At 41.3% G+C, this 19,436-nt stretch overlaps 1 protein-coding gene across 1 annotated transcript; it reads right to left on the minus strand.

Annotated features, from left to right (window-relative positions):
• Positions 1–14: 14 nt before the first annotated feature.
• psmc1 (proteasome 26S subunit, ATPase 1) lies at positions 15–19,245 on the minus strand. Its single transcript, XM_087147811.1, has 12 exons — positions 19,087–19,245; positions 12,883–12,939; positions 11,591–11,687; positions 10,303–10,427; positions 9,680–9,865; positions 8,770–8,898; positions 8,007–8,103; positions 5,647–5,735; positions 4,957–5,057; positions 4,144–4,295; positions 2,616–2,770; positions 15–1,722 (listed from the first exon to the last, which is right to left on the minus strand). Exons 1-12 carry the CDS (start codon positions 19,087–19,089, stop codon positions 1,588–1,590), a joined length of 1,326 nt encoding a protein of 441 aa, XP_087003937.1. The 5' UTR covers positions 19,090–19,245; the 3' UTR covers positions 15–1,587.
• Between the last annotated feature and the right edge of the window lie 191 nt (positions 19,246–19,436).

The following is a 19,436-nucleotide window of genomic DNA, read 5'->3' on the forward strand; positions in this document are numbered from 1 at the left end:
GAGGAAGACATGAATTATTTATCTTCCTGTTTCTTTTTTTAATATTTTGTTGCAACAAAATGTGAAACTGAAAGCTATTCAGATTTCCAAGGAAATCAAGCTGTTGGAGTGAAAAGCCATGTTAATGACAGGGATATTATCTAACAGAAAAATGGATGGCTTAGGTTCCTTTTGCACATTATAACTTCCTCCTCAATTTACAAGTAAGTCTGCTGTTGTATTCAACTTTAAAATACTTATGATCTGTAAACAGCTTATATTACTTGCAAACATGAGTCACCGGTAAATAAAGACTCAGATAAGCTTGATGACTTCCCAGTACTGCAAGTGAAAACTCAGTCAAACAGAAGACTTCAAAACAAAATATGCTGATGTATTTTGCAGCAGTAGGTGACACGTATGTACATGTATATTCTCACATTTGGTGGTTCTGATTGATTTTATGCATACAATACGGGCGATTACAATGCTGTGCGCCACCGAAAGGGTTGTCATGGAGAGGCCTCTTTTGCAGTGCCTTGTGGGGAAATGATTGATAAAAGTTCTTTGTGGCGGCTTTGCTGTGCGTGGGGAACTTGGACTGTTCCCCTGTTCTCTTTGTCTTGGTTCATCACTCGGACATGTTTAGAGTATCATTGTTAATTAATATAAAATGGTGTTTTATGTGAGGCATGGAATGCCCTGATCAATCAAACATTTCCTCAAATTGTTTACTGACATTTGCTCAAAATGCGAAGTGCAGCAACTCAGCCATCTAGCGAAATGGCCTTTCCATGAGAACCTCTTGGTGACGCACTGTACTGTGAGTTGCCCATATTAGGCCATGTCCAAATTACTTGGCTGTGGCTTGATATTGGTTGAGGCTGCCGCCACTCTCAATAGAGTTTAATATGTATAATTTCAAGTCACAGCCAAGTCATTAGGACATGGCTTTACACTGTCTGACAGATCCATGGACGCTGACCATGAGTCGTACCCTGACTCGGCTGTTGCCACCTGTCATATCACAGCAATTATACATGTGTAACTGCAAGGCAAAGCGTTGAATTGATCAAAAGAGGAAATACCATTCACGTTGGATGCAAATGACTCCCACAGGTTGATAAAAAGGAGTTTGATTTCAACTTTTGTTTTATCTTATTGCAAACTTTGCTGGCATACATTGTCCTTCCCCAAAATTGAGCTTTCTGGCCAAGAATAATCCATGCCTGGGGGGAGTTTGTTGTAAACTAACACCCCTTTTAAGTGGTTAATGATCTCTGTGCACATATACTCACATTGTTTGAGACTTGTGAATATAACAAACCTGGAAGGACTTTGTGTGGAGTATACGGTGAGCAAAAAACACATTAAAGACTACAGGTATTAAGACAAGACTGCACTTTTTGAGTCACCTCTAACAACCTGTTGCAAACGAGAGCGTGTACCTCTATTTTGACGATACAAATTTTGTGTACATTAACAAGCAAAAACATACCTCTCTATAGTTCCTCAATTTTCATGAACTGCTATTAATGTTAAGCATTCTTTTATGGCTGTCATGTACCAACCATTAGTCATTAAACTGAATTGAAGGGGTTTTAGGGTTTACAGGTAGAGCCCTTCTGGTGTGCCTTCATTTTTGCGGTATAAGACGTTCTCTTTGGACTTCCGGAAGTCTTCGTTGGTGACCTTCATGCGTCTTTCTCTTAGAGCCATGAGTCCAGCCTCTGTGCAAATGGCCTGATGAAAAAACCAAGTAAAATTACTGGTGCTTGTCCTGGTGGGTCTTTAATTATGTCAATCGTTGTTAGGGAGTTAACAACTTGAGTAGGCCAGATTTTACAGTCAGTGGACAGCAGGCTTTGTGATGAGAGATGCAAAATTGACTGTGCAATTCCCAATAAGCAAGTTTCAGTAGGTTTATTATGAGTGATTGTCAATACAATTTGCCCCTTTTTCATAACGGCCAACACTGCAAAGCAGAAATCGGAATACCCATTTTACAACCCATAGCAATACAAGCAGCTCTGCAAGAGAAGCTCATGCATGTGTATTATAAATGTTATATTAACATAGCACAGAGCGCCTTCCTCTTTCTTTTGCCAGGATTTTTGATTTTTTTTTCCTTTTTATGGAAATCAGAATGTTACAATTTCTTCTGGTCTGGAAACCTTAACCCTAACACTCCTCAGTCCTCCAACAGGTGAAGGATTGAGGAGGGTTAGGGTTAAAAATTGGGACAGTTCCGATTAGATGGAAACTGTTGGCAGGTCTGGTGGTTCGTCTCAAAGGGGCCCACATTCCAAAGGTTTGTGGTCATCACCTTGCAAACATTTCTCTGCACTTACCAATCCTTCTTCTACACATGTTACACTACACTTTACACAAATGCCTTTGGAAGCCTCTCGAACTCATTACATGGAGAAAGTTCCAACTTCTACCAAAAACATACTTGAAAGTTTTAAACTGGTTCCTAGTTCTTGTTGAGATGCGAATTTCACTCCTGTAAAAATCTTTTTAAGAGTGCTCTTTTTCAGAGGAGCCCACTGAGTCACACTGTTGCCAGTGGATTGAAACCAAAGTACCCAGTGATGGCGTATAGATGTATGTAACAGCTACATCTGAGAACCCACCTTGATGTCTGCCCCGGACAGGTCATCCTTAGCCATAATGTACTCATCTAGATTCACATCTTCAGACAGTGTCATGCGGCTGGTGTGGATGTTGAATATGCGACGTTTTGTCTTCTCATCTGGCAGAGGGAACTCAATCTTCCGATCAATACGACCTGCAAGAGACAGAAAACAACTCAGAAATTTCTGTAAAAGAATTGCTGCACCTGAAGGACAGTTGATTCCATGATTTTTCGATGACCAAATTATAAAAATTTATGACCCAATAATGCAGTTTCTTGGACTCTTCAGACTTTTAAAAGTTGCAAATAAAATCATGCATTTTATGCACTTATTTCTGATAACAGAAATCACACACAGTGTTTGAAAAATACCAAGACTTTAGTCATTTTCATAAAGTTCCATGACTTTTCCAGACCTGGAAAACGAAAACAAATTGCCATGATTTTTTCATGAGTTTTCCAGGCCGCGGGAATCCTTTGTAAGTACTTGGGCATTTAAAAAACATTCAGAGCATGGGATAGTCCCAGGCATGGAGACTGGAGGTAGTATTTGTGTGCCAACATTGCCAAAGCAACAAATGAAGAGATAATGGGAATAATGATATTACACAAATAATCCATGTTTCATATTCATGTGATGGAATTCATGCAATTATTCTTCCCATCGTAGCAACATGACACAGTCACTGTTAATTTTATACAACACTTGTATAAATCCTCGTCATCTGATTATCTGTCAATTAGAATCGCCAACGTTGGATGTAAGTCCGCCATGTTGCTGTGAATATTTTGCGCCACAGCTCCACCATGCAGAAGCTGCAGCGCAATCGATCCGGAGGTGTTTGTTATCCAATGCATAGTTGATATAATTTTTTTTGCACTCTGCACGTGCGTCGTGCACACGCGTCATGATCCAGCTGTGTGTTGGTACAAATAATTCAATGGCAAGTGATCAACGATCTACCAATCAAATGACAGGAATTTATGCAGATGTTGTATAATAAATAATGATAATGTAAATGTCACTCAGGATTTTCCTGTAAAAAAAATGACACCATATGTATGAAGTGTTGCAAAACAAATACAGCATGATTTACTTCGGGCAGACAGTCAAATTCTCCTCTGTACAAAAGTTGACAGACTAGTTCCTGAGACAAAGTTTGCTGACTTCCAGTACCTCAGGGTGCTAAAATGACTATACACCTTCAAACCATGTTCCATTTGCTTAACACCCCCCTTGGCAAAATTGTCTTTGCCTATCATGCCTCCTTCAAGTATAAAAACAAAGCCACCTGTCAAATCACAGCAGTCACCAATTTTTCATTATCCCTGATCCTGCCAGATGCAGCACAGTGCAACAGGTGTATAAGTCTGTTTGGCCTTGGGGAGAGTTGACCGGTTGGATCTTGTTACACTGGACAGGCAAGCCACTTTGACAAAAGATACTGACTGATGTGTCTGGCAGGGTTTTCTAGCCAAAGTACCCTGGAGGGTTAGGGTTAAAATATACCGTAAGTCTTCTTCACCTGGTCTGATGAGTGCAGGGTCCAGTGTTTCGATGCGGTTGGTCGCCATGATGACTTTGACATCCCCTCGCGAGTCAAACCCATCCAACTGATTCAGAAGCTCAAGCATGGTGCGTTGGATCTCACGCTCACCTCCTGAGTTAGACTCGTACCTTAAAACAGGAAGAGACAAAGGCAGACGTATTTTCAGTGTTCCCCTTGGTAAATCTAAACTGAATTGCCTTGAAATACACCTGTCAGAAATCAATACTTCTGATCAACCGTCATAATCATTTCTCTTTACAAAGTAGCTAGTACTAAAAACCATTTTCTTGTCAATCTGAAAATCACCTGGCCTATGCACAAAGAAGGTGGTTTGAACTTCATTGTAAAAATCAATGTTTGAACTGGTTTTTCATAATGTGAGTCACTTTATCCTACAGATATCTATGCGCTGGATAGTCAACGTCTACAAAATGCATCTCAGTAAGGATCCGGTATCAAGAATGTCACATATACAACAGGTTTGGATGCTTTGCATGTGATGTCAAGAATCAACTCTTGTCTTTGTTCGCAACCACACCATACATTCCTTGTTCACCTGTGGGTTCTTAGCTCAGGAATTATTATCATACTATTTACAAGTCACATCACAAGCCAAATCACAAATCTGAACAATGCAGAAATGACCGTCTTCTGTCCCAGTTCCAGTGAATGGTTTTTTTCAGAGATTTTAAGACCAGATGAATTGAGACTAGCTACTGATGACCTTACAATTCCTCCCATAGCATGACTGTGTCCATCTTACACTATTCCTACATAACTGCTACCCACCTTTTAGTTCCGATGGCATCAATTTCGTCAATGAAGACGATGGATGGTGCATGCTCCTCGGCTACCCTGAATAACTCTCTGACCAATTTAGGGCCATCCCCCTACATGTTCAGGGTCAAAAATTAAATGCGGTTAAAGAAAATCACTATGCAGGGCTTGCTAGCATTTAAGCCACACTGAGCTATCTAATCTAATGGTCGGTGTCTCCAAATTTGTAATCGTCTTGTATGGGAGTCAGACGTCATTAAACCACATATGCCACTCCAGTAAGGGGTCAGTCATGTCTGAAGTCACAATGCTAGCAGCATCAACAAGCAGAAGATAGGGCAGGTGATTCTTGTACAAAAACCGCAATGAGAAAACTAAATGGGTTACTGACTTTAATCTACATGATGCTTTGTATAAAAGCAGAGAAACCAAACTAACAATCTCGAAGACCCATTAACAGCAAATCGGTGCTGACAGTGCATGACCGAAGCAGCCTGGTTTCAAGTTCATGTTCATTTTACAATGCATAAAACCTGTGCGACTACTGCATTAGAACAGCATGACTCAATGCTACTCAGTGGCTCATGACTGCTCAATTCCCAGGCTCGCTCAGTTGAAATTTGAATCCATCTTATTTTACTCAGGCTGGAGAAAATGGACCAACTAACATGCATCGGATGAGCAGCCCCAAGCGGTACTTACAAGGTATTTCTGAATCAGCTCCGACCCGACCACTCTGAGGAAGGTTGCCGACGTCTGATTGGCTACTGCCTTGGCCAGCAAAGTCTTGCCTGAAATCAAAGTGAAAGTTACATCCAGGATAAGTGAATAGAAGAAAAAGACCATACTGCTTGTGACTATGTTTTTGAGCACGAGAGGAGGCTCTTTTTTCCAAGCATGTACCTCCCCTGGGGTGCCAGTAATATGACTGGACAGACCTCCTGGTGAACATCAACAAGGCAAATACTGCAATGCTGTGTTTAGCAAGCTGCTTGTTAAAAAGAGGAGTTTAAAGCACTGTGCACAACCTAACGTTTGTCTTCAAAAAAGCCGACTTTCAGCAGCACAGTTGACACTATGTAGTGTCCCTCAGCAATCACCCATTTCTTATTGTTTACATACTGTGTCCCACAAAGACCAATATACTTTGAACATTTACAAATAAATTTGTCATCTTTCACACAAGTTAATTATCCAGTGTAGACATCTGTTTGTTTTGAGAGAAATACTCCTATTTCTTGAGCTGTACAGACTATTTCAAGCTGGATTTTTTGTACAATTTCCTTTAATTTCCTCTTCCTTTTTTGATGAATAACCCTAGTCCCCAAAATGCCTCTAAACCTCTTTTTCAGAGAAGGGGAAATGTACTGTGGACATGAGCAAGTCCACGGAACGTGTTCCCTTCCTGCTTTGTATGAATATCTTTTATCCTGAGTCCACACTAGGTATGTTAGGTTAACACACACTCACAAACATGTACGTGTTTCACATGCCTAGTGTAGATATACCTTTCAGGGATTGGAATTGGGCTAACTATCACGGAAGCAAGTACTTGCTCCCTAGGCAACTGAATTTGTCAGTTTACGGGAGGAAGTAGCTTCCATACACCATTTATGTTCTAGAGGCCAAACTTAAGGCCAACTAAAATACTAGTTGTGCTTCCTATTACCATGATTACATTGAAAAAAAATAGGTTGGGTAGTATCTTTTTTTTTCTTCTAAAGTTTCTGGGTCAAAAATTTTAGCGTGGGGAATTTCATTTTTTTTAAAAAAAAAAGTGATCTTGATGGTCTACGGTATACTCCATCCACTGTTTTTGCATGGATTCGTAACTTGAAGATCGGTCTTTTCAAAGACAGTATCCAAGTCAGCGCCTGTTCGGCACATTATACATTTGTGTTGCACTGACATTTCGATAAGTTAATGTCCAAAATTTGTTTGAACGTCGTACAAAACGATGCCCAAAGAGCACTTCAAACCCATGCGATGATGCATGACACTGTAACTTTGCACACCCTGCGCCATTGTCACAAAACCCTCTGTCAGCAAAAGCCAAAATGTACAATCCTTATGTCAAGCCGTAAATTCACAGTGAAATGTGCGCTACCGTGAGTTACAGTGGAGATTGTTAGTCATTACTTTTGCTCACGCAGGAATGACTGTAATAAGTCCCACTGACAATTGTATGAATATTGATGTTTCATTGGCAGCCAAGCACAACACAATGACCGGCTGGTCCCAGGATGCACAAGGCTTGCGCTTCGAGCTGTCCAGTTGCATAGCAGATACGTATCACTGTACGCACGTACTGTACATTGACTTGTACATGTGCATGTACAATCTACTAATAAATTCAGCCGCGTGCATTACGGAGGTCCAGTACTGTTTTGGTGTCCTGGCTTGCAAAGCGCGCTGTGCATGTGCGGATGCGTGCAAGTCTGCTGCACTCGGTGACATTGTAAAAAAATTGTAGTCGTGTTGTGGTTCCATGACAGGGGCGATCTGAAGTAAAAAAAGCTCAGGTGTATTTCATGGCAAGACTAGAAACAAACAGCTGTTCATACTTGAGCCTTTCTTGATAATTTAGGGGTGCATTTATGAGACAAACAGGCGCTTTTTAGCTACTTGCGCCCGTTAATTTCGAGCCATGCTTTAATTATCCTGTGGTTATGAAGAAACTCTGGGAAATTGCTCGTTTTACTCCTCCGAAGACAACTTGTTCATGCTTTACTTTTGATGATGATTTCCAGGACTGTGCCTCTTCATTTTTCCACGAATAACTCAAAATGCCTCTGAAATACACTCCGTGGACGTGTGCAAGTCCACACAACATCTTCTAACCCTACATTATGTGGACTTCTTTTGTGTGGAGGTCCACACTATGTATGCCACTCCTGCACACTCACATAAATCCACAAATGTCCACACCACTTGAGTCCTCATGGCAAAAGAATGTCAGCTGGTCACAGATGTTACCCTTCTCACACAAAGCACCATCAAACAGGTCATCAAACTTTCCAAAAACCCTAGGGCAATCCCGTTACATCTGAGAGCCAACCTACCCGTTCCAGGTGCACCGTACAGAATGACTCCCTTTGGCGGTTTGATGCCCATTTCCTCGTAGTATTCTGGGTGAGTCAAAGGTAACTCAACAGATTCCTGCAACCAGTGTAACACTACATTTAAATACAGGGTACCGGGTAATATTTAACGGTATTTGTAAAAGTACTGCACAATCAAAATCAGATGAATTAAGCCTTCATACATCATTTAAGCTACCCCAACATTCAAGTATTAGCAATACTGTACTGACTACAAACATCAAGACTGTTGTGTTCCAACCAAAGATCATATAGCGCCAAAGGCGCAAGATGGATAACTCTGCCCAAAAGATGTAATTACCATGGGCGCCATTTGAGCAAGCGATGCACCTGCGCAGTTTACGGTAATGCTTAGGCACGGGCTCACCAGGTGCACGTGCCTGCCGAGGCACCTGCACTTTTGCATTAATGTGCATTGGGTAGGCGTATCGCTTGCTCAAATGGCACCCATGCAATTACATTGTTTTATGTGTATTCACTGTGAAGTTCGCCATCTTGCACCGCTTTGTGGCACTATACGATCTTTGGTTACAACTGTGCACACTTTAATAAATGTTTCTTTGTAAATACTGTTGTATAATATTTCTTTGTAAGTAGATATTTGCAGACTAATGATAAAAAACAAAAGTCAACCAATTTGAAGCTTCCAAATAGTGAATGCATATATTTTGAATTTCTATTCTTAAAACTAAAGTTTACATTTGAAGTTGTTGTGGTGACAAACCTTGATTTCTTGAATTTGTTGATCTAGGCCTCCGATGTCGGCATAGGATTCTTGGGGAGCTTTCTCCAGTTTCATGACTGACACCATGGGATCGGTGTCATCACTCAGCACCCCAACTATGGCCAGGACCTGAAAGTGTAGAGAGAATGACAGCCAAACTGTTGGTTGGAAAGGTCAATTAGTTTTTGGAATAAGTTTTGTCATAGTTAAAGTCACGCCACTAGGATTGCATCATTGTTGGCAGTTGAAGTCGTTTTAACCACTTGCTGCCTGGTGGTAATCTGCTCGCGCTAAATCCCCAAAACCGTGGTGTACTGTTTCAAAACAAGGCTGGATTATCTCCACTATTGAGAGTGAAAAAATGTTGGTAATGCCCAGCAGCCTGGTCTTTTGTTCCGAGTACGGTCTTTTATTACAAGACCCAGTTTCCTTTTGTCCAATTTCAGAGACTCCGGCCATGCGTATAAAGCATACGTGTCCGTTACCGGAAACCCCGGCGGCAAGTGGTTAATAAGACCTACTGGCTTGGTTACATTCCATTGATCCTCGAGCAGGATTTTTCAAGGTAAAAAAACTCAATAACTCCTAACATGTTTAGGAAACTGGAAATGGGAATAGAACATGTTAGCCCTAACTGAAATATGACGAATAGAATAAGTGATTTTGGACAATAAAAATGAACACTTTAGTGTCGCTTGCCAACGCTTCAGCAATGGTTAATATTATTCACATGAGTGGAATGCACTGCCAAATGTTAGTTGAACACTTTCTTTCTCACAAGTGCAAGGGTTACCGGAATGGAGAACGTACACAATGCTTGATAAAGTGACAGATACCACCTACCTCTTTGATGCAAAAATTTAATGGCACAAAGAAATGAACACCACCAATGATCTGATCACGGACCCACCTTGTGATTCAGCAACACTGTGCAGCCCGGCTCCAGCTGGTCCTTGTCCACAAAGGACAGGATGCTGACGTAGTACTCCGAGCCCACTGAGGCAGAGACAATGGCATGGTTGTCATCGATGATCTCCTCCAGGTTGCCCACTGACATGGGGGTACCTCTCAGATCATCCACCTTGGAACGCTCCTCCTAGATGGATGACGGGAATATGGGAAAATGACAGGAATGATGAGATGGAGGGAACATGTACCAGTAAATCCCCAGCCAAAATTGAAAATTCATGAAATATCACAAGCAGTGCAGGGTCTATGGTGTAACATCTGCGTTGCCTGAAGGCATCCCTTGACATACCCATTTCTTGTGTTCCTTACCAACTTTTACATGTAAACAGTTCAAATTGGTAAACTCTGGGCATTCCTGATTTCAAAACAGATTGTTTGAAACACCCTTTAATTAGTAAAAACCTGAAAACAAAAGTCCTGAAATCAGTAAATATCCTGATAAATTGTTGATGGTGAGAGTGATGCACTCAGGGACTGATGTTAATGTAGCCCACTCAAATAGATTTCCTTGGATGATGTTTGAGGTGTAGCTGAATATGCCTTTTCAAAACATTGTTTCTGTACCTCGTCTTTTTCCTCCTGTGGTTTGAGTCTTTCCTGGTTGCGGATGAACTCCTCTTCCATCAAGAGGTAGTCTTTGATGCGCTCCAGCTTCAAGAGCCTCAGCCGACAGCGAGTGTGTGGGGTGACTGTGGAAGGACAGGGGGACAGATGATCTGAACTGTTCTGGTGCAGAGATTGGTTATTCTGTGGAGGTGGAGGCATTTTCAGAGCACAGGAATGCGGGGAGCTTCAATTACACTGCTTTCAATGACACTGCTTTCCCCTGGCATTTCATTTTCTACCATGTGTTCCTGTCATTCATGCATTAACCCTGTTATTCCGACTCTCCTAAACATCTTGACGTGTCGCCAATACCACTTCGCTCAACGAGGTAGGACCTGAGCTTTGAAGCCTCTCAAGGTGAAGGTGACGAATGAAATCAAAGGATTTGAGGTAGCACCATGCAGATAAAAATCCCACTAAACTGCGTAAGGCAGTTCAATAATGCCAACGTGTTTGGCGTCTCAATGCAGATAAAAATCCCACTAAACTGCGTAAGGCAGTTCAATAATGCCAACGTGTTTGGCGTCTCAATGCAGATAAAAATCCCACTAAACTGCGTAAGGCAGTTCAATGATGCCAATGTGTTAGGCGTCTCAATGCAGATAAAAATCCCACTAAACTGCGTAAGGCAGTTCAATGATGCCAATGGGTGAGGCGTCTCAATGCAGATAAAAATCCCACTAAACTGCGTAAGGCAGTTCAATGACGCCAATGTGTGAGGAGTCTCAATGCAGATAAATATCCCACTAAACTGCGTAAGGCAGTTCAATGACGCCAATGTGTGAGGAGTCTCAATGCAGATAAAAATCCCACTAAACTGCGTAATGCAGTTCAATGACGCCAATGTGTTAGGCGTCTCAATGCAGATAAATATCCCACTAAACTGCGTAAGGCAGTTCAATGACGCCAATGTGTGAGGAGTCTCAATGCAGATAAAAATCCCACTAAACTGCGTAAGGCAGTTCAATGATGCCAATGGGTGAGGCGTCTCAATGCAGATAAAAATCCCACTAAACTGCGTAAGGCAGTTCAATGACGCCAATGTGTTAGGCGTCTCAATGCAGATAAAAATCCCACTAAACTGCGTAAGGCAGTTCAATGACGCCAATGTGTTAGGCGTCTCAATGCAGATAAAAATCCCACTAAACTGCGTAAGGCAGTTCAATGATGCCAATGGGTGAGGCGTCTCAATGCCCTCCCTTCCTGAGTCTTAGGATGTAATGCTCATGACTCAGTGCTACATTACCTTTGGGAAGTTTATTAGCGGAGTCAGGACCCTTTGTCTTTCTCCGCCTTTTCCCAACCCTTGTTGGTACTGGAGGTTCATATTTCTTCTTTTTATCCTGGCAAATATGAGAGTAAAAAACACAGTTAATCTTTCTGTACAGTTGTGAAATCCTAGCTGTGGCGGTTAGACAGTGAATTCTCTGCAATAAGAATATTTTGTGTGTGAGTTTGTAAACAAAAATGAAGGTGTTGAAGGCAGGAATTGGACTGCAAGCTTGTATTTCTGTTAAAGTTCAACAGACTGGGACCCTCAAAGTGGCTCTGTTTTGCAACAGTGTGCAGGCATCATGTTGTCTCAAAATGGCAAAGAGCTTGAGGGCTTTTAAGAGATGATCAATTTTTGGATGGAAACTTCTCCGAAAATTCATCTTTTTACTGACCAAAACATGACAACTTAAACACTAACTGAATCAGTATTAATCTGATGTGTATTTCTAACCCCTTAGGGATTCGTGTTTTTTCAGGAATTAATCTGATGTGTATTTCTAACCCCTTAGGGATTCGTGTTTTTTCAGGAATTAATCTGATGTGTATTTCTAACCCCTTAGGGATTCGTGTTTTTCAGGAATTAATCTGATGTGTATTTCTAACCCCTTAGGGATTCGTGTTTTTCAGGAATTAATCTGATGTGTATTTCTAACCCCTTAGGGATTCGTGTCTTTTCAGGAATTAACGGAATTCGGCAGAGTTTCCTATGTTGTACATGTGCAAATAGTTGGGATTTCCTATCTACGCTGCTGCAGCTGGGATCATCCCAACTATAGTTAGGAGTGACCCAAATATAGTTAGGACCACTGCAACTGTTGGTGCATAAGAGATACAGATTTCTGCATGGAGTGGAGACTGACCCATCCCATGGCTACCCAATACCACCCTGCCTGTTAATAGAGTACGGAAGTGTGAAGTCATTTTGAACCAGAAAGTGTAGAGCAAACAAATGGGAGTACGAACACATGTGTTGGGTTCACAGGCTGGTTCTCTCGCTAATGCATTTCACTTACATTATAATGTGCATGACATATTCACTTGGTACTCTATAGCCGACAGTAATAGCTATCCAGAGCATTTGTATCCCAACCTTACAAACACGTACACTTGCCACTCGTTTTTACCGATGACTCAATTAAATCCAAACTTTCTTCTGTCATGACGGATCCCCTCAGGCCTCTGAGCTTGTATCTCTTCTATTTCAGTGAAGAGAGGGTCCCAGTAGTCATTGTTTTCAGTGCAGGATCTTTCTGTGTACTTTACCTTGTCATCTTTCTTGTCGCCATGACCTCCACCTGGTCCACCTGACTGGTTCTGGCCCTTCAAAATAAGAGAGTACAATCAACATCAGCATCGCACAGGTCCATGTACCGTAGCTTCAAATATAGGGCCTATGCAAGTTTGTGAATGACGGAGAGTAAGTTTCAACACTAATCCCTGTGTAAGACACTTTTCAAAGTTTTAGAGCTGGGCAGTTTTTCTGCTCTGAATGTCGGCCTATGTAAACAACCTAAAAACAGCCACGATAGAAAACCATGTCTTCTATATTGTTATTGCCCTCGATGTCCTGGCAATACCTCAAATGGATTCCGTGGAAAAAGACACCTTAAAGTGCTCTTTATAGAAACAAATTCCACCGTTCATTTCTGGGATTACAAGTGAACATGGGTAGAAGTCTGCAATAGCATGATGGGAGGTAAAGAGAACGTACCCTCTGATTTATTTGTTCCCAACGTGTCAAGTTAATAAAAGTGGCACAGGCCTAAGAAGTTTGTGCCAGTCACTCAATTGACTGTACATGTGGGCCTATCCATGAGGTACCATAATTCACACACTTTATCTCAGTACATGTTGCCCAGGCCTACTTTGACCAAAATTTGTTGCCGCATACAAGTTGGTACACATACGAGTTGACCAGCATTCAATGACTTAATAAGAAGGATGTTGTTTAGTTTAGGCAATGTTAGGTATCAAATGATTGTGTACAGATGATAAAGGGCCTAGGCCTATTGCTATGCATTTTCAGGCACTCGAGGTCAGGCATCTGGCTGTGATGTGCTTAATGGTACATGTATATGTAGGTACGTGGAATAGAGGCTCATAGAAGGCATTCTATTTAGTCGTTTTCAGTGTATCATGTCTTTGAATCAGTCCGACAACAATGCCTTCAGATTATCACCCATTGATAGAGTATGGTGGGGATATGTGAAACCAGACTTACAATGTATACTGACAACTGGCGATACATATTGCTGCACAAACCAATGGCACAGTAAAATCTCGATAAGTCGAAGCTCAGGGGAATGGACGAAAAGCTCGAGTTATCTGACATTTGAGTTATCGAAAGTGCACATGCAACCTTACTGGCTTACGGCAGTTGGCCTGCAAGTTGAGTCGGACACAAAGTGGATTTTAGGCTATCCCTACTGTGCAAGTTTTCCTCAAACATCATCCTTAAACACATTTTTATATGGTACATTAATAAACAATAAACCAATGAAGTTATGTACCGGTACCTGTGTCTACGTCTTGAGAATTCATTCATTTGCTTTGCTTGATCGGGCTGTTACCGCATAATGCAGCGCGCGGGCCAGTCGGTCAGGGTTTCCGTGCTGGGTCACCTGATATCTGTACAAAGCGCGCGCTCGAGGGCCCATCATTCGTGCCTGATTTAGGCTGCATTCAAAACTCTTGTCTAGAGCTAGGTCTTGGTATTCACTCCATTGGAAATGCACGGAGATGCACAGACAATGGCAGCCCATGTGAACATGCTCGGTTCATCAAAGAAAAGTCGTGCGCATGACAGCAATGACTCATAATGAAGGCAAGCGTTCTTTTATCACTTTTTATTCATCATTCTTCAGTGGTTTTTTTTTTTAATTGGCCTGCCAAAACTTTGAGATAAGCAGCTTTAGTGGTATTGACGTTTCCAGTTATGGATAGTTTATTGTACATGTACATAATGGCCTATTCTTTTGGGAAATACAAAAAGACGTCGAGGTAAACGGAGTTTCGATTCAACAGGCTTTGACCTATCAAGATTTTACTGTACTCATGTTTTTGTAAGACGTTTTGAAACTGGTTGGAGCATCATCTGAAAATTGTGTTTGTGGATTTTATCAAGAGTTTACCTGAAGATATGATAGTATAAGATTATAACCCTATAATTTGAAAACTAGATACAGATATTAATCTACATTTGTGGAATTTTTTGTTGAAATTTATCAAATTGCCCATATTTTGTACACTCCGCCGACATGCAAATTGCAAGCCTCGCATCACGAAGCAATTTTTAGTGGAATTTTGGCACACTGTGTGCTTTTAATATAGGCAATTATATCCAAAATTACATTTTAAGTAACATTTGAAGTGTTATTATGCCCAATCTATACTTGTTTTGTGCAAAGAAATAGCCAATCTGCTTGTTTGGTTCTGCACTTTCATTAACGTACGGTAGGGGGCAGAAATCAGACCTATGAAATTTTAGACTTCAATTCCCTTTAAAAAAACCTCCAAAACCAAGAAATATAAAAAGAACTGGATGTAAACTTAATTAAATTTCAGATTTTTATTACTTTGAAAAATATTCAGAGCTAGGAAAAAGAAACTAAAAACAGAGAAAAATTTCTCCATTGGGGTTTGAACCTGGAGCCCTACGCTCCGCAGGCATTCGGTTTATCCTATTGAGCTACTGCATTGCTCGATTGAAGGTGGTAGGCCCCTATTTTCTAAATTACATGTATATACATTCGGAAACACATCCCGGCAAAATAGCTTTAAAAAACTTTTGCCGTCACCGGCAAAATATAGACCTACACTTCCAATATTTAATTCCTCAAAATTTCTTAACTTTGTTGACTGAGCTGATTCTTGCGTTATTTTGTTGCATTTGCAAAGCTCTTTCCAATGACACGTCATTTCCTTTCATTAGGACTACTCACACTTCAAAATTTTGGTTAGGCTTAGGCCTAATGAATAATGTAGCCTAGGGCAGGGATCAGGTCAACTCGGACCCAAACCAACTCGGACCCATTCCAACTTGGACCCAGGACCAACTCGGACCCAATACTTACTCGGACCCGCGACCATCTCCGACCCACGCCAACTCGGACCCACCTCGAGTCAATTCGGACCCACTGAGGGGAAGAATTCCATATACGAAGTTCACTGTAATATCGCGTAATTACTACAAAAGTATCCTTACTTTGATCGCTGAATGAAGACGATTCCAATAGGCATTGAAGAGCTGAACATCATAGGACAGAAATATGGAGTTTTAGGCACACTTTTGGAGCTACACATAGACCAGGTTTACATCGACAGGCGGCCATCTTTGCTTCTGAAGAACATGGCGAATGCGCACGACGTGTGCGCATGAACCGAATCATATCCGGAAAGAACCATTATGTAACAGGGGTTGGGCTGCCACAAGCAATGAGGTAATTTTATGCATGAATCCGCAAAACGAGGAGTGCAGAGGGCCGTCACCTGTCTGGATGGATCTACACAGTTCACGAAATGCTGCGCAATGTGCCCTACTGTACATGTACAATTTTTACTTGGGGGAAAATAGTGCGTATTTTGCGACAATTTTTAAGTTGGACAATTTGTTTAGAAGGAAAAAAGGGGCCCAATTTCTTTTACAGACAGTTTGTAAGTTGGACAATTTGTTTAGAAGGAAAAAAGGGGCAAATTTCTTTTAGAGAGTGCTTGTCAGTTGGAGGAGTTTTTTTCTATATTTATACAGAGGGAAGGGGGAAAGGGAGCTGAAACCTGTCTTTAGATTATTGTGTGGCTATCTGCGCTCGAAAATGTGAGGGGAGGCTTGTACAGGAGAAGAACATCCTTAAGGATTTGATTGAAGTGGTCTACTCCTGCATGTCGGCAGCGCCACATGTATTCGGCCAGGTAGAACCCAAACTGGTCGCTTCCACTGGTGTGGATAGTCACCTCTCTCACCAATTGCGCGTAAGACTCCAATTCTCGCTCATAGTGCATGTATTGCTAATGGATGAAGCAAGACTCCACCTAGCCTGAGTTCTTATACAGCATTGGACTGAAATTCCTTCTTTCGTACGGCCGACTGCATTTCTACTTGTTCTTTCTCTCTTGGTTTACATAATACGACGGAGATAACTCACGTCATACAGTCAATTGTGCTCAGACATGTACCTTACCTAGTTGATTTCCTTTGGCACAACTTACTTATATTAACAACGGAGAGCCACATTTATTTATATTTAAATATTCTAATTTATACAAATATTTGTGAATAATTACATATTCAGTTTCATAAATATTTAATTTTTTTAAATATTCATCTTGACCTCATCATGACCTCTCCTTAATTCAACCGTAACAAGCGCTCGTGTGGCGTGGTCAGTAAGACTGCTGTATTTCTATACCTAACAGTTCTCTTCATTGCAGGTTCGATTCCCCTTTACGACACAATTTGGATTAAATGTATTAAATGTGTATACTAACTGTAATAATCCTTGTATTAATGACAGGAAAACTGTGGAGAAATAAAAGGACGGGATAGTGAAGGAAAAAGGAAACGGCAGAGGATATAGTAGGGAAAAAAAAGAACGGCAAAAGGACTCACTTTTTTGCCGTTTTATTGCGTGGGGCCCCTTCTTTTTAAACCTGTCCCCCTAAGTTACTGAACCCCCTTTCACATCTCTATCCCCAAAAAATAAATGTCGCCCCTTTTTAAATCTGTCCTGGAGAAAAAATTTCTCCTAAAAAGTGAACTTCGTATGTGGAATTCTTTCCCCACTGAGTCTTATGGTTGCACTACACCAAATACGCGCCTGTAGACCGAAATAGCGCCGACTCTTGAACCTCGCGATGAGGTTGGCCTTCATTTTTTTCGATGGAAATTCAAGATTATTTTTTTTTTGCTGAAAATTCAAGATCAGGGCCAGATTGATCACTTTTTGTTTCAATTTTATGAACATTTTTATTCGCCTTTTCCTGAAGATACCCCCCTAATAGTAGTAAAACTATGCACTCAGCTCTGAATGTAGCCAAACGCCTCTATCCAAAATAGGCCCGCATTGTGGGGCTTTTTGTGAAAGAAATACTCTGAACTGGAAACTATCAATCCCAAATTCGGGATTTATATAAATAATTCTATGATCCCTTGTAATTATGGCACTTCTTATTGTAAAACAGTTTTAAAAACGTAGGGTCACAAAATACATGTACGACGCTTCAAAACCGTCTCCAAGTTTAAGACAATGGGAAATATTCCACAGTTTTATTTTAAAATGATTTGATTTGTGTTGTTCGAAATTACCAACCTATTTGCGTTATTTGGACAGTCAGGTTAGGCTTGTGTGGATGAATTCCTCCATCTGCCTAAATTTTGCCGGTATTCGGGGGGGGGGGAGAATGGGGCAAGGTGGAGGTGTGAGGTGAGGGATAACACCGTGAGACAATATAAATGGTTAATGTTCGTGATATTGATGTATATCTGCAGTATGTGTTGTACGCATGCAGCATCTCTTATGTACATCAGAAGGGCCTATCTGTGGCTTTTTATTCGAACAAAAACTTTGGGGCTGTTTGCTGAAAGTTTCATCCATTTCTTCTGGTGATCTGGAATGCCAAAAAAACTTCGGAAAAAGGACGTCAATGATTTGGTACTGTCAATCACACTCCAAAAGCTGCTCCCATTGGTTGTCCCAAGCTCCCACTCCCCGATCACAGGGTTTCAAGAATGGAAGGTGACAAAATCAGTCTTTGTGGTCAATCATGCCGGTACCTCGGAAGCTAACAACTGATTAAGATTCCAGATTACAAGCGGCAAATAAGACATCAAAGGAAATGTGCCTCCATAAAAATACGACGCTCGTCGGTTACTTATCACTTGTTCCAAGACATCACTGATATCAAATCTAGTCCTGTATGGTTTTCAACCACCATGCCTGTTCAAACCCGAAAACTGGGAAATTCTGGGAAGCCTGTGCCACTGTTTCCCTGTGTAGAGAGGACGTTACATCTCGGCAGCATGCAGTGCAAAAGTGTCATTTACCAAATGCTAAAATGAAAAGTGGACAAAATCAAAAATTTCCACGAAGTTAATCACGCTCCTGGGGTTGGGTCAGAGTTGACTCAGGGTGGGTCCAAGTTGCTCGTAGGTCCGAGTTAGTGGGTCTGAGTTGGTTGTGGGTCCGAGTTGGTCGGGTCCGAGTTAGTATTGGGGCCGAGTTGGCATGGGTCCGAGTTGGTCGTGGGTACGAGTTGGCATGGGTCCGAGTTGGCATGGGTCCCAGTTGGTTTGGGTCAAAGTGGACTCGAAACCGGAAACTTTACATCATGTTGATGATGCCTTAATCATGTTGGACATGCATGATGGAGGGTCTGTTTTGATCCTTTAGGGCTAGGCCTAACTGTTATTAGTGTCAGGCCTCATTTAGCAGTGAAGTCAAGACTGCAGTGGAATTTTTCTAATTAACTTACCATACTTCAAACAACAACAGCAACAAAGAAAGCTCAACTTCTCAAGTACGCTCTGCTAACTGCACTTTCGCTGTAATATAATGCTACACGTCGTATACGCGTACTAGACTACACTAGCACTGTGCGTACACTCATTTGCTCACTTGGCCTCAAGTCTATTTTCTATGTACTGCAATGACAATGCTCCGTCATTGTGAGTTGTTGCAAAACATGCTGTACCCATAAAGAAGATCAACTTCACCTTTTAACCAAGAATCGTCATTAAAAGTTAGAATAAAAGTAATTTTAAAAATCATTCCAATTTTTCTACTTTTTTTTAGAAAACGGAATGTTCTTTTATTACTAAAAGT

This window comes from Acanthaster planci, linkage group LG01 (genome assembly GCF_054643075.1).
Source record: "Acanthaster planci isolate LZ-2023a linkage group LG01, COTS_SCS, whole genome shotgun sequence".
Classification (NCBI taxonomy): Eukaryota; Metazoa; Echinodermata; class Asteroidea; order Valvatida; family Acanthasteridae; genus Acanthaster; species Acanthaster planci.

What these genes read in the sequence shown, in the direction of transcription:
- psmc1 (XM_087147811.1), bottom strand. An exon ending in CACAGGAGGAAAAAGACGAG is followed by an intron (nt 9,866 to 10,302) that starts GTACAGAAACAA and finishes TCATCCATCTAG; the next exon opens with GAGGAGCGTTCCAAGGTGGA. An exon ending in AGCTGATTCAGAAATACCTT is followed by an intron (nt 5,058 to 5,646) that starts GTAAGTACCGCT and finishes CTGAACATGTAG; the next exon opens with GGGGATGGCCCTAAATTGGT.